At 43.9% G+C, this 13,324-nt stretch overlaps 1 protein-coding gene across 1 annotated transcript in view; it reads right to left on the reverse strand.

Annotated features, from left to right (window-relative positions):
• Nucleotides 1-911: 911 nt before the first annotated feature.
• The window catches only part of LOC149371592 (cell adhesion molecule Dscam1-like), a 101,152-nt gene continuing 88,739 nt past the window's right edge, over nucleotides 912-13,324 (reverse strand). The window contains exons 19-27 of the mRNA XM_089565861.1: nucleotides 11,536-11,760; nucleotides 9,244-9,555; nucleotides 6,652-6,819; nucleotides 5,765-6,087; nucleotides 3,918-3,984; nucleotides 3,514-3,516; nucleotides 3,197-3,299; nucleotides 2,961-3,127; nucleotides 912-1,500 (exon numbers count right to left, since the gene is read on the reverse strand). Coding sequence (XP_089421987.1) covers nucleotides 3,217-3,299; nucleotides 3,514-3,516; nucleotides 3,918-3,984; nucleotides 5,765-6,087; nucleotides 6,652-6,819; nucleotides 9,244-9,555; nucleotides 11,536-11,760 — 1,181 coding nt within the window. The 3' untranslated portion in view covers nucleotides 912-1,500; nucleotides 2,961-3,127; nucleotides 3,197-3,216. The remainder of the gene's footprint in view (nucleotides 1,501-2,960; nucleotides 3,128-3,196; nucleotides 3,300-3,513; nucleotides 3,517-3,917; nucleotides 3,985-5,764; nucleotides 6,088-6,651; nucleotides 6,820-9,243; nucleotides 9,556-11,535; nucleotides 11,761-13,324) is intronic.

Consider the following 13,324-nt stretch of genomic DNA (forward strand, 5'->3'; position numbering starts at 1 on the left):
TAATGTCTATTTTTAGTATATCTTTAATGCATTTTAAATGTGCTAAGCGGGCAAAAATGTACTTTTCATGTATTTTAAATAACGTTCAAAATATTCTTCCTAGTATACCTACAAAGCATTCGTATTGCAGTTTAAGCATGGGGACAAAAATGCGAAATAAATATGAAATTAATACAATATGTTTGAAATGAATATTAAGCACATCCTCTTTTTCGCTAAGGGTAAATGCGATTCTGAAGTGACTAATAAAGTGTTATGCGGAAAAAATAGAGTTTCCACCTTTGATTTATGAGAAAGATGATTGAAAAAATAGCCATTTCCATTCAGTGATATGTGCGGCTAGCTTGGACGCGCCTCTGTAAAACTTTTCTTGGTGGCCTCGCTGTGGGATTTCAGGAAGGCTACATACGTTGTAGGTTAAATTTCGGCGCATTTCTATGAATTGCTCTTATGAATTCCGCTATACTATCGATCAGTGCCACCATATCTGCTGAAATGGGCACCCAAACCTATAAATGGCAGGTCCAATAGAGTCGTTGCTATTTTATGGTCTCTCCATACCACAGGAGCCACATCTGGTGCTTGTTGAAGGAGTCGTGTGATGGTCGATGGGCTCATGAGCTTGACAAGATTCCAGCATTGCTGTAGTAGCAGCAAAAGGCTAGAAGCCGATGGGAACACAGTTTTCTTTGCAGCAGCTAGTAATCACCTATCGGCCATCACCAAGTAAAGTTGTTTAAATAGAACACCAAAAGAGGAGACCTTTTATTGCAGGAACCAGTTTTTCTTATGGTGGAAAAAGCTGTTCACATTTTAAACAAGCGCCCCTTCGTTACCGGGCAACTTGTTCTAAGGCACTGGTCAGCATATTCTTTCTATAGCTTGTTCACGAGGTAGGTGATAAATGATAGGTGTAAGGTTAAGAGACCGGAAGCAGGCAAGGTGGGTGAGGGAACAAATGCGGGTGAAAGACATCCTAGTCAAAATCAAGAGGAAGAATTGGCTAGGGCCGGGCATGTAATGCGAAGGCATGACAATCGCTGGTCCTTAAGGGCAACGGAGGGGTTTATAAGGCAAGCGAGCAGGGGGTGGCAGAAAGTTAGGTGGGTGGATGAGATTAAGAAGTTTCCGGGAATACGGTGGCCGCAGCTCGCAGAGGACAGGGTTTGTTGGAAAGACGTGGGAGACCTTTTCCTGGCAGTGGGCGCAGTCAGGCTGATGATGATGATGATGACGGTAATGATTCATGGCGGGTGTCAGCACAATTTTGGGGCTGACGGGCTCACACTGCAAGGCAGTTAATGCCTTACGCGATTAGCGAACCAGCTCAAAAGAAATGCGTCGCGGTGTGGTGTCCTCGCTGTTCAGGCTTTAGTATGGTTGTGTCTAGTTGCGTGTTAGCCTTTCCAGCGAGCGAAGTAAGCCACCTTATCTTGAGAAGTATTCATCTTGTGCTTGATTATTCAGTGAGGAAATAACTAGCCGATGCGCTGAATGCACCTGCAGTGGGGAAGAGAGCAGTGGAAAAAAGAGCAAAAAAGAAATTAGGAAGAGGAACTCAGCCTCTCTTCCATCTTTAAGCCGAATAACAATGCATGTTATTCAGTGCTTCCATAAATTTTTTGTCACGTTAAAAATACAATTAAGCATAAAAAAATATTTACACGCTTTCAAACGCAAATGTATCCGAGAGTTTTCGATAGCGCATGTTTTAACTCTAAAAACCATGGCCACTTTGAATATACTTATGGCTGCTTTTGCAGAAAATTGACGGCTTCCATTCATAGCAGCACGCAGTACTTCGAAAGAGAACGGTGATCAACTAGGATTATCAAGGAGCTGAATGCAACAACCAGAATGCCCTAAGGTGGCGGAATGTACGGCGAGAATATATCCATAACATCTCGGCGATGGTATTCACTATGCAACGGGAGTCGGTCTCGTAGCATCCGGTGTGGTGTGCTGGAGTTTTAGTGGACGTGCTGTACTAATATTACACATAGAGATTATACTATGCTTAGAGAGCAAAACTACTTTTATGAGGAAAAAGCACGTTCCTGAAGTTTCTGTATCAATGCTAGAATATCGCAAGTATCAATAATAACTGCGATCTGCGGTTACACGACGAACACTTTTAATCAGTCTTCCTTTAAAAGCATCTGGGAAGACTTACAGAGAGAGCGAAAATCTCGTCGTGCGAGCTTACGAGTTGTACTAAATCTAACCGGTCTAAACAACGACACCATGCTTCCGGATCGCAGATTTCGTGGGTTATTTTGAGTATTTCGGGCACTAACGTTCCACCGTAAAAGCTTCGGGACAAATCTTTGCGAGCAGCAAAGTTTCTTTGACCTCCGTTCACCCTCTTGCAACCGTGCATATCCTCTCTCTAAGCAACCATGCGACGCATGCGCTCCACTTCCGACAACCTTTGCGAAGAGCTTTAACCTGCAATCCGCTTCCACGACCTTCCATGCTTTCTGTTCTAGATTATTACTACTGTTTTCTCGTAGTTAGCGTTCTTATTGTAAGTTACCTTTGGAGATGAGCAATTTAAGTAGGTTATTTCTAGAAAAAGAAATCTCTTTACTGAAGGGCGCACATTACGATGCATAGAATTTTTTTCTTCGTGTATTTGTTATTAATTTCCAAGTCTTCATATTTCGCAGGCAAGATGCTAAGGGCGTAAATGGTCGTTTTATTTCTGAACACGAACAGATCGATATAGAACTAGCTGTTAAGGATTGCCTAACCCTGTTTCGCTCTTCGTCTTAGAGTATCATTTTGCGCGCTGCTGAAATGAAGAACATTCTCTGAGTGAGTGATTTGAGCCTTTCGCAATGTCAGTGACTTATTCCCTAGCCATAATAAAAGAAAAGTGCGCGACAGTGCACACCTCTATTACAATACCACATCTGTCGTTTTATAGTTTCCCACAATAGCCGGTAAAGGAACCTTACCAGATCTGGTAGCCTCCGCATGCCAATTTAACAATTGCTTGCTTCTCTGACATCTATTCCACACAGCACTGTCGGCATAGCCATCATAACATAAGGTGTAGTGCAAGCCAGCAGTTGGGGTGTTTATAGGGCGGCCCCCAATTATGGCTGTGACAGCGATCGCACACCTGAAAAGAAAAAGAATGTCTATGATTTTCATTTCAGTCGCTCATCTTAGCTAAAAGGGCTTGACTCACAAAGGCCGGAAATGGCGTCGCTATCTGCTGTCTGTTTCATTGGGCTTGTCGGCCTCAACGTTCACCGTAGCGAGTGACCCCTCGGTAGAAACGACTGAAACGACTGAAACGGGAATTATTCAACTGCGTAATGAATAACGAATTCACAATTGTTTTTATATACATGAATTGTCGCCAAACAATAATACTGTGAAAACACATGCTGTGCCCGTTCTCGGAATGTAGTTTCTAACTTGGCTCAAAACGAATTTTTTATTTGGCTTAGTTTCGAAAGCATCACTTACACTGTAGTACCAATACATTCTGGTGAGCTGGACAGCCTGCGAGCTAAAATGGAGCCTTTGTAGTTGACCGCGCGATCAAATATAGTTTCATCAAAATATTTCGCTTTGTTTTCGTTTTCTTACAAAAGTATCTGCAGCACGTACATTAGCACCACCAACACACCTGCAAATCCATATGTCGTTCGATTGGATAATGTTTTTTTTTGCTATTCAGATCTGGAATTCATTACAGTGCGGCCTAAATGTGTGGGCTGCTAATAGGCAGCAGGGGAAAGTTCCTTAAATTCCTTAAATTTATAGGCTACTTTCTTCAACTTGATTTTGGCGCGGGACGACATCGGTGCGTTATTTCACAAGGTTGTTGGTTCTGTATATTGAAACCGTCAGTATTAGAACTTATACCTTGTATATCTACCTATAACCAAATAATTACTCGCCTTTTCTCGATGACATGGATGCTGCCAGTCGTTCGGCAGATGCAAGAAGGTCATCACGCTCCTCCAACTACAAGATACAACAACAGCAAAAACGAGCCTGACACATTCTTTTTGTATGTACAAGATTGTAATTTCAGAAGCAATGCAGGTGTAATGCAGGTGTGAAGAATCCTCATTACGCCAGGTCGATACTGATACTAGCCTCTTTTTGAAGCAAGAAAGGGCGTCGAAAGCTTGGCAAAGTGCTCTTTAGTGTTCTAGATCAGAACAGTACTGGGCTCGAGTGTCCTCTCAAAGTAGGGTTAAAATAGGTGAAGTGAACAGGGACTACGTACCCCAAAATGAGAAAACACTCCAGTAATACCACACAATTTACAAAAAGCATACTTGTCAGTACACCTTTTAAGCCTTGCTTACGACTTCAATGGTCGAAACAAGAACCATTTGATATTCCTGACAGAGAATAAAATTGAGCACAACAGATGCACAGGCTCAAATAAAACAAAATATCTGCACAGACCTCACCTAGTGTTTAGGCATTTTCTCAGTTTCTTTCTGCTCGGTCTCTGTTAACAGACTGCTCAAGCAATTAGACAACGCGTTCATCACTGTCAGAAGTCCTTACTCCTGTTGTATTTGAACTTCTTTTTTCGAATGGTAACAAAGATTTATTCAAGTTTCTCTAAAAGCCACCACAGTGATACCAGAGCGATATTTACACGAGAGTGATACGGAACCAGCACTGCGGCTCGTAAAGTCCATTTATCTTTGGAACTATGAGAAAAAAAGGTTGAAGAAAGATAGTGCTGCGGCAGGAATCAAACATTATGCATCAAACTTAAAGAATATTAATAACCTCTTGTCTTCAGTCCACATTATTAACAACTGCTGCCCAGTTTTTTTTCTCATTGTATTAACATTTGTGGATGCGTCGCAAATATTGTGGATATCATTAAAGCGCTGCCGAGTACGTGTGCACCAGCAAACGTTGAAGTGGTTCGATATCTTTTCATCAGAAGGGAAAGCCAACTCTTTTTTTCCCAAAAGAAGTTCTATTACTACAGGACCCCATTGATGTTTTGATCTTTTCACGTCCACGCAGTATCACAACTCCATTGTCAAACCAATATGCGTTCGCAGAGTTATCATTATTACACAAGTGAGCCATGCCGCGAAAAAAGAGACCACATTTTTTACAAATAAAAAAGGTACTGTTTGCATATTAGAACGCAATGGCATTGCCAGAGGAGCATAGCTAGCAAATTCAAACCATAGGCGCAGTAAATTCTTTTAGGCTACGGGACTAGGTAAGCTATTCCAGGTAAGCCTCGCAAATAATAGGGCTGTAGTGCAATATACAGGACGCCCCGCCGCGGAGGCTCAGTGGTTACGGCGCTCGACTGCTGGCCCGAAAGACGCAGGTTCGATCCCGGCCGCGGCGGCCGAATTTCAATGAAGGCGAAATTCTAGAGGTCCGTGTACTGTGCGACGTCAGTGCACGTTAAAGAACCCCAGGTGGTCGAAATTTCCGCAGACCTTCACTACGGCGTCCCTCATAGCCTAAGTTGCTTTGGTACGTCAAACCCCAATAAACGAAACCAAACCAAGCAATATACAGAACGGAGGCGATATCGGAAGTGTTTTCTTTACTCCACCAAGAGCAAAAGTAGCTTTAGCTGCGTTCACTGCTGACGACAATTGAACACTTTCACGATGGCCAGACATTTGATTCTATTTTTTGTTCCATCTGAGGCCTCAGAAAAATCCGAGTTATGGCTGTTGTGGAGATCTGTATATGTAACGTGAAATGTGTTCAATGATATAAAACCAAATCAACACGTGCCCACCTTTTGCACTGTGTTGTTTGGCGCGAAAGGCACGGCGTACGTATGCTCTTGCTTCTGTACATCTGGTTCCATCTTGCAGTCCTCGTGTATAGTGGCGAGGCTACGTGCCGAGGTCCATGTATTGCAGTGCGCACTGTCGCCACTCGCCGACACGTGACAGGACGGCACTCGGGATCGAAACGGCGACGGCCAGTAAAGTTTCTCTGTCCGAGGTGCTGTAGAGTGCTGCTGAAATCCGGCTTTCTTCCACACGCTCATGGGCACCGTGTCCAGTGACTTGGTGGCCACGCTGGACGCTTCATCCGCGCTTCTTGGCTGCCACACTGAGCAGAGCATAGAATGACAAAAACCGTGCTCTTGTCAAAGTATACACGATAAAAAAGTCAGAGCCTCCTAAAAGCCATAACTATAATTAGAGTCAACAGGCTGTCATAAGTAGTTAAACTGCAAAATTTAAGGCAGCAGATTTTCCCCAAAGCGGCCACTGCGGGCGGTAATGTTCTGCCATGTGTGAACTTGTATTTCACTCTCTTGATTGTGCTGATGTGACGAAGGTGGTGGAATTCAACAAACTATGCATCTGACGCGTTCGTCTGGAATTAACAAAGTTCTTAAGTTCCCAGTAGATTAGTTATGTTTTCTCAGTTATCACATCCGCTAGTTGCAGCCGAGGCCGCTGCTCTCGAACATTAACTGACGCAGATTAGGATTTTTTCACAGGCATTGCATTTCCTTTACCTAAATTTCAATTCTGCGTCCAACATCATTGTTTCTCCCTGTCTTGCCTAAATTTATATGCCTCATGCACTCAAATGTACCTCTTCAAATATTTTGGGCTAAAGTAACCGAATCATTAAAAAGACGGAAAACTAAGCAGCTATGCTTACGCAGGCGGCGTCTCCGAAGGGCAGCAAGTCGTCTGCGCGAGACGGTACAGCCTACAACAACGGTGACTAGCAGGGTCACCACCACAGCGCACACAACGGGAACGATGACGTGAATTCGGCGGCGTTGGGATTCGATCACTTGCGTCCAATGCGGCGGAGGCACCGTGCCTGGAAGGACAATGCAGTATTTCAATTAGTTGAAGAGGTACCCATATTGAATATGATAACCATCACCTTAAAATAAATAAATTGATTTAAAAAAAATGTCCTGTGCCCCTTGGTTTCTGTGGCTGTTGGCTTCTGTCATATTTATAACGAGCCCCTCATTCCCCTTCACCTGTTTGCTTAATTGCTTAGCGAGGGCCTCGGTTCTGGCAGCCTTGATGCCATAGGAAGCATAAGAGGGTTCTCACGCAGCTTCCACCCTCTCCGTTCGATGACGTTCTACGTCACACCTGCGGTAACTCAGTACGTTCTACGTCCGCCGCTTATGAACGTGGGTGGCGCTGATGAACACTCTCAAGGTTAGGTTACTTGTAAACATAAATACCCCCGAAAGCAGAAGGTTTCACAGCCGTCGCCGTAGCTCAGAGGTAGAGCACCGGACGCGTAATTCGGAGGTCGTGGGTTCGGATCCCACCGGCGGCACGTGGTTGTTTTTTCTTCTGCTTTTCTAATCAATTACTTTAAGCGATAACATATTCAGGAATATTCTAAATTGATCAACACCACAAAATAAATAAATTGATTAAAAAAAATGCCCTGTGCCCCTTGGTTTCTGTGGCTGTTGCCTTCTGTCACCTTAACCAACAGCTTATTATGAATTACAACAGTCCTCAAATCGCTGAGCCTGCTTTACAGCAGTGCATTGGTCACCTTATGGCGCCTATACAATTAGTAAGGCTTTCAGGGTTGAGAATTTGTCTCGTACCTAGCTCCTGGTAAACCCTCGACAGATTTTGAGCTTCTGGAATGTCATGAACGCGCACTAGACGGGTTATAAGCAGATCATATGACCCATTAACTGTTTACCAATTCTTTGCGCCTTCAAGACTGAATGACAAGCCTAAACATTTGTGGCATCCTTCTTTCTCTTTGAAGGGAGACTCTAGTGCATTTTAAAACTCTTTTTTGGGGCAACTAAAAGGTCCTTGCGCAAATAAATAAATAGCAAGATGTAACCAAGAGAAACAGCGTGAACATATGAAAACCTTTTTTTGTTTATGAAAACGTTGCTTTCCAGTGGTATGTGGGTTCTCCAAACCGTGGCATTATGGGCACAACGACTGCCGCACCGTCTAGGCGGCGGGCAGTGGCAGTAATGAGAGTGGAATTGTGGGAGATGCATCAGAAATATTAAAAGATATAGTACATAGCACACATGTAGTTTAGGATCTCGTCAACCAAATCAGGCTCTCTATATATATCGCGGCCACCAGAGACTGATTTATGCTGGTATCAGCGCTTCAGATGGCACTGCAACTGCCAGCCTGTTTTCCTTTTCAAATATTTTCGGAGATGATTAGAAAACAGTGCCTGACCTCGCGGTAAAAGGCGACAAGTTGCAAGGGAAACATTTCAGGCATCGCAAGGCCTTTAAAGCAGAAATAGTGCGCTCAGTTTGGTTCACTTGTGTAGTATAGGAAGTTCAACTCAGAAAACCAAAATACATGAAGAGTCACGATGTTTAATCACAGCACGGTGCCACCATTGACTGTGGCTTTACTTTTTTTTTTACCAACTAAATATGCCAGGTGTTTCAAGGAAGACTTTTTTAAATAGGCTTGCTGGGGTAAAAATATGCCTTTTGCGTCATATTATTTTCGTGTTGACGGACACCAGAAAGCCCATGAATTGTCTTAGGTAGTAAGCTGGTTAACTAAATTTTGACTAACTAACTTTTTAACCATAAAATATAGGCAACAGGTTGCGATTCGACATTTTTAGCCGGTTGTTAGTAACAGCCATATCAGTTTTTATAATTTCGAAAACGCGATTACCCTCGCTGCTGTGTCTCTACAGAATGTGGCTGCATTGTGCGAAAAGACTAGCGCTTTCCAAGCATGCAGGCAGAGCAACCCGTCCAGTGCACGTAACTAGCCGAAAAAGAGAAATTTTGTCGAGCCACAGTGCCAAGGGGAATTGCTTTTTCGAATTATAAAAATTGAGATGGCTAATACTAACGACAGGCTAAACATATCTTAATGGAACTGGGCGTCTAACTCTGCCAGTAAAAAATATAATTATCGAAAACCAATTGACCTGCTTACTGCTTAAAACGAATCAGTGTTTCTCTGGTGTCCGCCAACAGTGGTAATAGTACGGCGCAAAAGCCACATTTCTGCCCCCAAAAAAACCTTTTCTTGAAAACATTTTAAAATGTCCGCTGAAAAATCCGGTATATAGACTCCCGCCAAAACCCACAGTTTTACCGTTGCTATTATCATAAGGAAAGAGGAACGAAAACATATTGATATTTTTAAATTCGTTTATGCTAACAGAGTGCCTCTTTAAATCGTATGTTAAGCGTGGTAAAAGCGAAAGATTGTCAAGCTCAGAAGGTATATTATGTTTCAGAGAAAACATCCTCACCTCCCTGTGGAGTGAGCGTGGCAAATACATATTCTGCCTCTGTGGCGCCGGCCTCATTTTGTGCAGTGACCAACAACTGATACCAGGTGCCCGGCTGGAGGTCATCAATTGTGAGTCGTGGCTGGAGAGACAACGCATGCTCAGAATCAAACTTGGTTGCGGCCGGCTTCCAGTCACCAGGCGACGATTGCCGCTTGTAGAGCACGGTGAAAAATGAGATGGGACATCCGCCACTCCGCCACGCACTCAGCATGAGGGTAGCCCAGCTCACGTTGGCAGCAATGAAGCCCCGCATGTCGGGAGCCACGGGAACTGCGCAAGGCACCCACGTTAAAAATGAACGGCCGTATCTGCACACCTATCCCCTATATCAATGCAAGTCAATGGGGATAGCTGAATTGAAAGGTGAAAATTAATTTGTTGGGAAGAAATGATTGCGGGTATTAGGACACAGTTTAGTGCACAAGAGATAACAAGCGTTGTTCGTTCTGGCAGCCTTCCAACGCAAAATTATGCTACGTTCTTACAAAACATTTGCAGCGAAAAGTTGTTTAGAAATGTTTATCCGGCGAAACGAAGTTTTTAATCGTAAAAATTATTCTAAGCGTCATAAAAACAAGCATGAGAATGAAATCCTTCTATACACCTTTGAACGCGACGCGGGTGGACGCCAAAATTTATTTCTACAGGTGATATCGCCTAGTAGTAGCTTATACTTGCCTGTAGACATAATTTTGATGATTTCAGTACAAAAACAAACATCACAAATGCAATGTCTGCGGTAAAAAAATAGAAATTATTAAAGGAATAGCGTTAAGGGCGCCGTTCAGCAGAAATTCCAGCATCGGCGTTGTTGGCATTGTGAGCGATAAATAGGGTGGCGTGGGGCCACACCCTGAGAAGGAACGTAGGTGAGCAGCTTCGGTCACGTAACCTTGCGCGGTAGTCACAGACTGCCCACCCGAATGACAGCAAACTAACCACAGTGGCAGGTGGCAGTTAAATTAATGTTGATCGCGAGAGGTTGCTCGGGAAGTTGGGCCGTACAAGACCCACGGGTGGCAGACCTGCCCTTATAGGACAGTTGCGCATCCCTTAACTGCTGCACCATTGGGCAAATAGTGGTATCAGTACTACCAGGGATATATTAATGTAAAGTTTTGATTAACCATTTCAGCATGAATGAAAATAAGCTCATTGAAGCTATCGCGTCATATCCTTGACGCGGAGCTGAAGTGTCCCCGCCATTTTTTTTGTAATAAAGCTTTTGAAAGCACTATATTTTGCGGCAGTGGTTATTACCGTTCTTATACAGCTCCTAAAGATGCAGTGAGTAGAAGAGACTACTATTCATATTACAGGCAAGGTTGTCAAGTAGCTGCGTTATGAAAACGCAACAGCACCAAGTTCCGTATCTAGTCGTAATAACAAGGTCATTACATGTGTAATAAAATCTCCTCTCTTGTTTTGATTTTTGGGAGCACGAAGGTGGCCGGGTGCAGTCGTAATAACAAGGTCGGTAAAATCTCTTCTCTTGTTTCGATTTTTGGCAGAACGAAGGTGGCTTGGTGCAGGGAAAATTGATCTTGCCATCAAAAATGTGATCGTTACGTTTGAAAAGCTGAGCTGCGAAAGTTTTAAAATTCTGTATACACTAGCGCAGCGTGTGGTCTCTTCTCCGACAATTAGCTCGGCTATTTTACACCGCTCTACGCATCCCCCAATTTAAAATGGGCTCTCTGTTTTGCACCAACTCCGAGCTACCAGTACGACCAGATCAAGCGATGGGCGTAAAATCACGAAGGTATTTAGTTGTCTCGTCACTGGTCGCAAGAAACAACTTGCAAGCTGTGGGAAACCGGAGAAACGATGTAAAAAGCCAAATACCAACAAGGAACGTTCCCTGCACATTGCCTTATACGATCTTGAGTGAAAGGCAAAACCGACATGAGGCGTGAGGAAACCATAAAATTATTATATCAATAGTGCGTTCTGGATTTCGCTTCATAACTACTCTTTGTTTCCACAGTGCATCTGAAAATTGCTTTTTCTTTATTAAGACGAACGCAATCCCTGTTTCCTACACTCCTAGAGTGTCTTAAGTATGTAAGCACGAAAGAAGAGGCTGTCCCAGCTGGCACAAGACAGGGTTGACTGGAAGTCGATGGGAGATGTTTGTGTTCTGCAGTGGACGTTGTCACGCTGGTGATGATGATGCCTTCTTAGCGCGCCACTGGTGTTTGGTCAAGCCCAACATGCCGCTCTAATGTCACGTAATACCAGTGCACTGACCTGAACCGTCGGTCTTGGCCAGCACGACGTTGCTTCGCGGTCCCCGACCGGCTGCGTTGAAGGCCACGATGTAAAAGGCGTAAGTGCGGCCACAGCCCAGGCCGCGAAACGCGTGAGTCCTCCTCTCCGGTTCTGCCTGCACGGAGGACCAGTCGGAAGCCGTTCCCCGTGGAGCAGGTGTTCGGGGTTCTAGCCCCGGCTCGGCTTTGTAGAAAAGGAGGCACCCTATAAAGTAGAGGAAGAATCCCACCGTTAGATTGCTGCAGATGTCTTTGAGCTCTTGGATGATGTCGGCTGCGGATTTGTTTAGCTAATGAGTAGAACAGAAAATAGAGTGCAGGAGGGGATCGGATGCGACAAGAGTGCTGCAGTTAGGTTAGTGGTATAGCATGATGCTTTACTGTGAAGCTGAAAAGTACACTGCAACAGAACACTGCAACACTGCAACACTGCAACAGCCACATGATAGCACAGAAAAGAGTGCGTAGACAAAACTGATAGTCATATTCCTCAACATGTGGTCCTAAAAAAGGTGTGTTAGGATGGCATCACTTGGGATATCGAAAAAAGAGCGCAGGCTTTTACATTGTTGGCTTTCAACAGTGAGTGAGATTTATCACTGATTCAGTCATTCTGTCTGTTAATTTCCCGTTTTTGATAACGTTTCATACGTGCACATGAATCGTTCATCAGCACGAAAGAAACGGTTAAAAGTCAGCGTTTGTGCTGCTGTGCGCCCTTTCTTGTCCCAGCCTAGTTGGCGCTGTTTCTTTGGTATAAACAAATTCGCTCCAGTAGTTTGAATTCTCGATTAGAGTTAGAGACGAGTTCCGCGGGTTTTATCGTTCGGAACTCGAGGGAAAAATCTCGCGAATGTATAAAACTCTATGCAGCTTACCTAGTACCGTTTCATACCTAGAGTCGAGAATGAAGCTCATTGACTGTGCACAGCCAAACTCAAGCGAGATGCACCCTGTCATGTTGACTGTTAGAGCAAGTAAGGCCGACATCACCCATGCGATGTGGCCTTTAATGTGCCATTCTGATTCCTACAGCAATGTACTTACCACATCACCAAATGCGCCTAAAGCTGGCGCTATAATCTAACAAGATGAAAACTATAGGCTCATGTGAAACCATGCGGTACACCAGAAAAGCAAAATCGAGCACAACATGAGGCAAGGGATGATGTGAAGAGGATTCAAATCAAGTGGAGGGAATATAAAAGACAGAATTAGATCTACGCATAGAAGAAAGGTTAATTAAATTTGGCGCGGGAGACAAGGAGCGTGTTGGGGCCTCGTTCATCCTTAACATCGGCGCCTGATAGTTTCGAAACAATAGGCTTCTCTTCTTCATGTGATATGCAAATAAAACCACACCGAAACTATGTAATTTTTTCCGTTAAAATTACCGCAGTTGTCATGCATTCAGAGCTGTCTGTTCTCGCCGAGAAAAAAAATTCCACTGGGTTGTCCGCACCCAGTGCATAGTTCACATGAGGGATGCGTGCATTCCTGGCATAGAGACGCATGTGTATCCACTTATTAGTGTAATCTGGGCTCTCATAAACAAAAAAAATGTTTTCTGCTCCTATGACGAAAAAAAATGCTCATCATTGTCTTTGGTAGCTTCACTCCTATCTAAATTGGATGCAACGTCCATAAGCCGGTTAGCGAAGGCACTGACGATAACATGGCAAGCGTAGCTTTCCAGTACTCCCCCACTTACTTTTACGCTCATACCTGATGACGTTCTTTAAATATAGAATGCAGCTAGCGCCAGTAAC

Source organism: Amblyomma mixtum, chromosome 1 (assembly GCF_055824585.1).
Source record: "Amblyomma mixtum isolate Tamu chromosome 1, ASM5582458v1, whole genome shotgun sequence".
Taxonomy (NCBI): Eukaryota; Metazoa; Arthropoda; class Arachnida; order Ixodida; family Ixodidae; genus Amblyomma; species Amblyomma mixtum.